At 46.6% G+C, this 7,438-nt stretch overlaps 1 protein-coding gene across 1 annotated transcript; it reads left to right on the top strand.

The window, feature by feature from the left end:
- The first annotated feature begins 937 nt into the window (after positions 1-937).
- LOC127532972 (uncharacterized) lies at positions 938-6,257 on the top strand. The gene is made up of 10 exons (XM_051944906.1): positions 938-1,083; positions 1,480-1,680; positions 1,846-2,208; positions 4,720-4,803; positions 4,860-4,957; positions 5,126-5,237; positions 5,280-5,307; positions 5,350-5,713; positions 5,840-6,091; positions 6,176-6,257. The coding sequence occupies exons 1-10, from the start codon at positions 938-940 to the stop codon at positions 6,247-6,249; spliced, it is 1,722 nt and encodes a 573-aa protein (XP_051800866.1). The 3' UTR covers positions 6,250-6,257.
- The last annotated feature ends 1,181 nt before the right edge of the window (positions 6,258-7,438 follow it).

Raw genomic sequence — 7,438 nt, 5'->3', positions numbered from 1 at the left:
TAAAAAAAACATTAAAAATACTGTTACTCTTGTATATTCTGTTGATTATTTTCTGTTATATTTTATATTTCTTTTAATCTTTATGCACTTTTTTATTTTGCTTTATGTTTTGTTTTTTTTCCTTTTTTTTTGTCCTGTCCGGCAACAGAGCAGGCAGAATGAGGATCTGGCTGCTACATTGTGCCACACAAGTTTGCTTTTCCAAGGGGAGTTTATAAGTATAAGACTCCCCTTGATACTGTACAGTAATTTATTTAGATTGAATACTTGTTGATTAGTTAAATATTCATAAGTTTGCCAGACCTGACAGGGGAAAGGCAGGAAGAAAGAAACAAGAAGAGAGAAAGAAAAAAACAAAACAACAACAACAACAAGGGGGGATAGTGAAGAGTAAAGGAAGGGTGCAAGAATACAATTATCTTTCAATTGAAACCAACACAACAGACAACAAGCTAGTACACCTTAACAAAGACACACCGGAACGCATCCTACGGGTTTTGTTAGGAAACACAGCTAGTAATTATTCAAATCATCTATGTGAAACACACAAACTGAGGAAACATGTCTTTTGATATTTTGGCACCAGGACAAACTTAACACCCCCCAAGACAACATGGTTGCTATGTCCACATGCAGAGTACGGTGCAATTGTGACTGTGATCATGCAACTATGACCTCTGACCTCCGTGAAGGCCAGAAGCGGGCCCAAGAGCCCACAAGAACCAGGCGAGCCAGCAGTGATCCCAGAGCAGAGACCCGAGCCACCAAACCACAAGGACGACCACGGACCGGCCCGGAAGGGGGCAGAGGGAGAACCCGGCCAGGACCCCAGCGTCCAGCGGGGCCGGGCCCCAGGCGACCAAGAGGCAACCCCCGTCCCCCCAGGCAGAGGGTCAACATCGCCAGGGGAACCAGCCACCCCAGACGGCCACCCGGCATGGGCCGGCACCCCCGCCGCAGCCAAGGATCCAGGGCACCCCACCCCCCCATCCCCTCCCCACCCCCCTCCCCACCCCCCCACCTCACCCCCCTCAGGGATGTGAAGAACCCCATTACCCTCACCTCCCCTGCACATGACTGTTGGTGAGATCTGTGTTGTTTGCAATTAAAATTGGGGGGTAGTCGCTAAGCCGTGCCGGAAGCGGGGTCATCAGGAGGTCCCGCCTACCCGAGCAACCCCGCCCACCTTACACGGCATGCTGTGTCCCCCAGATGCAGTGTGTGTTATCAGTATTTTGCTGTCTTTAGTGACTAAGTGCAATTAAAACTTGAGAGGTGAGCCATCAGAGGGTGCAGTGGATGGGGCCACTTAGATGGCCCCCACCACCACACCCAGCACAATGAGCACACCTCCCATAGCCCTAAATGTGTGTGAATGTGAGCAGAGGAAGTGAGGGGTCCGGGGATGAGATCTGTAGGGAAGAAAACTTCCCCCCAGAGGGCGAGCCACTAAGGGCAATAGGCACCCCCGTTTCCCAGGCGCCCCCCAGGGCAGGACAAGCCAGGAGCAGCCGCCACCAAGACCGGGGCCCACAGCAACCGCAGCCAGAGACCCGCCGACCAAAGACGCACGCAGCCGCCACACATCAAAAGGCGGAAAGGCGAGGGAGGACAGAGGGCAGCAGAAGAGCCCAACCCAGGGCCCACCATCCCCAGGCCCACCGTGGCCGCCCCCCGAGGGCACAGGACCCCCCTCACACACACACACACACACACACACACACACACACCCCAACCCCCCCCCCCCCCCACACACACACACACACACACACACACCCCAACCCCCCCCCCCACACACACACACACACACACACACACACACACCCCTGTACCCCAGATCCCCAGGCAGCGGCCAGGCACCGGCCCAGACCCGCAGCAGCACATCCGGTCCAACCAGGCCCCCCAGCAAGGCCGACCCCCACCCCCGAGGGAGGAGGCAACCCCCAGACACCCGGACCCAGGGCCCCGCACCCCGCCCACCCCAGAACACTCCGCCCACCCGGCCCAGGGCCGGCAGCCACCGGCCCAGGCCCCCCCGGCAACCCAACTCCACCGCCGCCAGAGAGCCCCAACCGCCGCCCCACCCCGACCCCAGACTGGACCAAGCACAAAGCCACCCCCCCAGCGCGGGAGCCCAGACCCCCACTCCAAGACAGCACCAAGCCCCCGCAGTCCCCAGGGCCCCCGCACCGACATCCGACCGCCAAGGTGGCGAGGCCCCGATTCACCCCTTACATTAGGTGATGGAGCTGATCACAGGGGACCAGAGGGAATGAAAATCAGCTAACTGATCCTTTGAACCTGCAGACATTGTCTCGAAGCTGATGTAGTCTAATAAGAGATTCCTAAACTGCTTATTGTTCAGATTGTTTTTGGCTTTCCAATTTATAAGGATAGTTTTCTTTGTGATGCATAAGCTGGCGAGAACCATACATACAGAGTTAGATCCTATGTTGATTTCACCGAGGTCACCTAATAGGCACAGTGTGGGACTTGCAGTAATGTTGCATTTAAACCATAATGACAGGTCTTCACATACCTCAAGCCAGAACCTTTGCACAGATGTGCAGGACCACATGGCATGGAGGTAACTGTCAGTCATGTTATCACTGCAGTGTGAGCAAATATCCGAATGGGACAGACCCATCCTGAACATCCTTTGTCCTGTATAATGAACTCTGTGCAGAATTTTAAATTGTATAAGTTGCATATTTGAGCTCTTTGTCATTTTAAAGGTATTTAAACATATTTGTGACCATGCATTTTGATTAAGATTACTGGATAGGTCAGCTTCCCATTTTGCTGTAGGAAGAAAGATTGTATCTTCTGACTTTGATAATATTCTATATAGTTTTGATAATAGCTTTGGGGGACGAAGATTTAAGAATTCTTCTACTCTAAGAGGAAGCTGCCAGTGTAATTGGTTGAGAGTGTATTTTTTTCCTATAACTGATTTAAGTTGGTGGTATTCTAAAAATTTTGTGTTGCTAATTCCATATTGTGAAGTGAGTGTGTGAAATGACAGAAAGTTACCATCTTCTATGATATGTTCTAACTGTTTTATCCCTTGGTTTCTCCAGTGAGTAAAATGTATCATCTTTTTATTTTGTAGAATGTCAGGGTTATTCCAGATTGGAGTAAGTTTACATGGAATGACTGAAGACTTACTTAATTTTAGAAATTCCCACCAAGCCATTAAAGAGGAGCTGATATTAATGCTTTTGAAACACTGATGAGATTTAATAGTTGTGCTGATAAATGGCAAGTCAGAAACGGCTATGTCCTCACATATTGCTTGCTCTACATCTAACCATAACTCATCTACATTACTAGGTTTTAGCCATTTGGAAATATACTGCAACTTACTAGCTAGGAAGTAGAGACAGAAGTTAGGTAAATCCAGTCCCCCTCTATCTTTAGTCTGTTGTTATTTTTAATTTAGTCTAATATAATTTAATGAAATATTTCACCTTGATATTTTTATTATTTAACTTTATTTTATTTGTATTTTATTTAATTTTATTTTTAATTTCATTTATTTTAATTTTTAATTTTACTTTGAATTTTATTTAATTCAATTATATTATATTTTATTTTATTTTATTTTAATGTCTTATTCTATTTTTATTTTATTTCACTTTGTGGTAAATTATTTCTAATTTTATTTCACCTTATTTTATTTTTATTTTTATTTTTTAGCTTTATTTTATTTTGCTTTAATTTATTTGTATTTTATTTCACATTGTTTTATTTTATTTCACTTTATTTTACTTTGTTTACTTCATTTATTCCAACTTGTTTAATTTATTTTCATTTATTTACATCCTAATATTCTGTGTTCTTATTGTTTATTGAATATCCAGCTGCTCTAAGAACTTCATTTCCCTCCAGGGATTACTAAAGTTGTCTGAGTCTAAAATAATATACTTGTTACCGTGGACAATTTTAACTAATTTTGTTAATTAGTTAAAATTTTAATGACTGTGGATGAATTTTGAGTCATTTTGGATGAAATTTTAGTCACTTTGATGAGTTTTAGACAAATATTAAATAATTTCAGTCAAACTTCGCATCATTTTAATCAAAATGTTTTGCAAGGGTTAGCGTACCATTAGCATGGCATTAGCGTAGCAGGAGCTCTGGGAGCAGAGCAGCGCTGCACGAGGTTTAATGTTTCTTCAGGAAAGGTTCATCTGTGTGGTTGTTTTAGGATTTATTTCTGTTTTCATCTTGTAAATATTTAACAATTTCAGTGCTTCCTCTTCAGACTTTTCCTCTCTTCTCTGCTCCTCATCTGTAAATGTTTCTCCATGTTGGATGGATCTCCAACTACTAGATTCTCTGTTCTCTGTTGTCTGTGTTCGATTTATTTGATTCATCCTGAAGCTTTGATTTGATTCTAAGTCTTCAGTTCAACCTGGAAACTCTCTGGATGTTGACTCATTAAAGGAGAACCAGAGGTGTAAATAAAGAGTTTTAAGAGTTGTTGTTGGTTTTAACTGTTCTATTTTTGGTATATTTTTAGTTGAGATGTGAAGAATAAACCAGTTATATTTCACCACAGATGAGACGTTTAAGGACCGTTGGAAAGCTGAACATCTGGAGATTCTTCTCTAGAACAATCTGCTGGAGGGTTTTGGTGTTCGGAGGGTTAATAAGGACCTGTTTGTTAGTCAGCCGTTGGTCCTCAGGTGTTGGTCTTCAGGTGTTGGTCTTCAGGTGTTTATCCTCAGGTGCTGGTCCTCAGGTGCTGGTCCTAAGGTGTTTGTCCTCAGGTGTTGGTCTTCAGGTGCTGGTCCTCAGGTGCTGGTCCTAAGGTGATTGTCCTCAGGTGTTTGTCCTCAGGTGTTGGTCTTCAGGTGCTGGTCCTCAGGTGTTGGTCCTCAGGTGTTTGTCTTCAGGTGTTTGTCCTCAGGTGTTGGTCCTCAGGTGTTTGTCTTCAGGTGTTGGTCCTCAGGTGTTGGTCCTTAGGTGTTTGTCTTCAGGTGTTGGTCCTCAGGTGCTGGTCCTCAGGTGCTGGTCCTCAGGTGTTTGTCTTCAGGTGTTGGTCCTCAGGTGTTAGTCCTCAGGTGTTTGTTTTCAGGTGTTTGTTTTCAGGTGTTTGTCCTCAGGTGTTTGTCCTCAGGTGTTGGTCCTCAGGTGTTTGTCTTCAGGTGTTTGTCCTCAGGTGTTTGTCCTCAGGTGCTGGTCCTCAGGTGTTGGTCCTCAGGTGTTTGTCTTCAGGTGTTGGTCCTCAGGTGTTAGTCCTCAGGTGTTTGTCTTCAGGTGTTTGTCCTCAGGTGTTTGTCCTCAAGTGTTTGTCCTCAGGTGTTTGTCCTCAGGTGTTTGTCCTCAGGTGTTTGTCTTCAGGTGTTGGTCCTCAGGTGTTGGTCCTCAGGTGTTTGTCTTCAGGTGTTGGTCCTCAGGTGCTGGTCCTCAGGTGCTGGTCCTCAGGTGTTTGTCTTCAGGTGTTGGTCCTCAGGTGTTAGTCCTCAGGTGCTGGTCCTCAGGTGTTTGTCTTCAGGTGTTGGTCCTCAGGTGTTAGTCCTCAGGTGTTTGTCTTCAGGTGTTTGTCCTCAGGTGCTGGTCCTCAGGTGCTGGTCCTCAGGTGTTTGTCTTCAGGTGTTGGTCCTCAGGTGCTGGTCCTCAGGTGCTGGTCCTCAGGTGTTTGTCTTCAGGTGTTGGTCCTCAGGTGTTAGTCCTCAGGTGTTTGTCTTCAGGTGTTTGTCCTCAGGTGTTTGTCCTCAAGTGTTGGTCCTCAGGTGTTTGTCCTCAGGTGTTTGTCCTCAGGTGTTTGTCTTCAGGTGTTGGTCCTCAGGTGTTGGTCCTCAGGTGTTTGTCTTCAGGTGTTGGTCCTCAGGTGCTGGTCCTCAGGTGCTGGTCCTCAGGTGTTTGTCTTCAGGTGTTGGTCCTCAGGTGTTGGTCCTCAGGTGTTTGTCCTCAGGTGTTGGTCCTCAGGTGTTTGTCCTCAGGTGTTGGTCCTCAGGTGTTGGTCCTCAGGTGTTGGTCCTCAGGTGTTGGTCCTCAGGCGTTGGTCCTCAGGTGTTGGGCCTCAGGCGTTGGTCCTCAGGTGTTTATCCTCAGGTGCTGGTCCTCAGGTGTTTGTTCTCAGGTGCTGGTCCTCAGGTGTTTGTCCTCAGGTGCTGGTCCTCAGGTGCTGGTCCTCAGGTGTTTGTTCTCAGGTGCTGGTCCTCAGGTGTTTGTCCTCAGGTGCTGGTCCTCAGGTGTTGGTCCTCAGGTGTTGGTCCTCAGGTATTGGTCCTCAGGTGATGGTCCTCAGGTGTTTGTCCTCAGGTGTGCAGATGTTCTGAGGCTGACAGCAGCTGTAGATGATGGAGGAGTCATCCAGCTGTTATCTCCATGAGGATCTCAGCACTGTAACTGTAGTCAGACGACCTCTTACCTGTGGCTGATGAATATCAGGGATTACATGATAATCCAGGAGGAGCTGCTTTAACCTCTTGACGACGTTTCTCTGCTGTCAGACACAAACCTGCAGCTGATCAACTGGAAACACTCTAAAATAGTTTCATCCAGATGTGAAGCTGCTGCTGGAGGTTTCAGGTCCTTCAGGTCTGGATCTTTTCCCTCCTTCAGCTCATTTACATTCTGGGATGCTGCTGTTTGCTTCATCTTGTTTGGAGCCTTAAGCTTCTTTCAACCTAATTTCCGGTGGTGCTGGAGGTTAACATGGTTCAGTGGAAGAAATTAAAGCGAGCTCCTGGGGAATTGCTTTGCTCTCTGCGTTTGTGTTCAAGCACCAGGGGAGCGGAGCAGCGGGGCAACGATAACTCGCCCTGTTCGCCACAAACAGCCCTCGTTAATTAACTGCCTCTTATCAGGCCGTCCTCTCTGAGTTTCATTACAATGGCATGTTTGTGTGAGCTTCGCTTCATTTAGCATTCCAGCTTTGTTTGTTCGGTCTGCTGTTTCTCTTAAGGAGGAAACCTGGTCAGGAATCAGATTATTTTACTGACGAGCTCTCAGCTTTCAGCTGCTGATGACCAGAGAATGGATGAAACCAAGGCTGAATCCCAAACCGCCCCCTACACACTCCCCCTCCACTACCGAGTGTCACTCCAAAAGAAGTCACACTCGCAGCTGTGGAGGGCACCTATTATTGAAGGGGGAGGGTATAAATACGATCGTCAGGAATGGGACGCCCTGTCGCCTCACCGGAAAATGGAAGACGTCATCGCCATGGTAACACAAAGACGCCTACTGTCATGGCTGTCGCGCTGTGGCACAGGTTGCAGGCAATGATGTAGGGGCTACATTCTGCTTCAAATAACTTGAAGTCATCCCACATGTTTTCCAATCCTATTATCTGGCATTTCAAATCCAACAAATGAATAAATAAATGAATTCTGTCAGTTGTGTTCAAATTTTAAGGTGTCAGGGGGCGCACAATTAAATCAAACGTCAGCAGAGAAGAAGATTTGTTTCTTTTGATTTATCT

Source organism: Acanthochromis polyacanthus, chromosome 2, assembly GCF_021347895.1.
Source record: "Acanthochromis polyacanthus isolate Apoly-LR-REF ecotype Palm Island chromosome 2, KAUST_Apoly_ChrSc, whole genome shotgun sequence".
NCBI classification, from domain to species: domain Eukaryota; kingdom Metazoa; phylum Chordata; class Actinopteri; family Pomacentridae; genus Acanthochromis; species Acanthochromis polyacanthus.
Note: the sequence above shows the minus strand (reverse complement) of the source record. Positions and strands in the feature narration are given on the sequence as shown.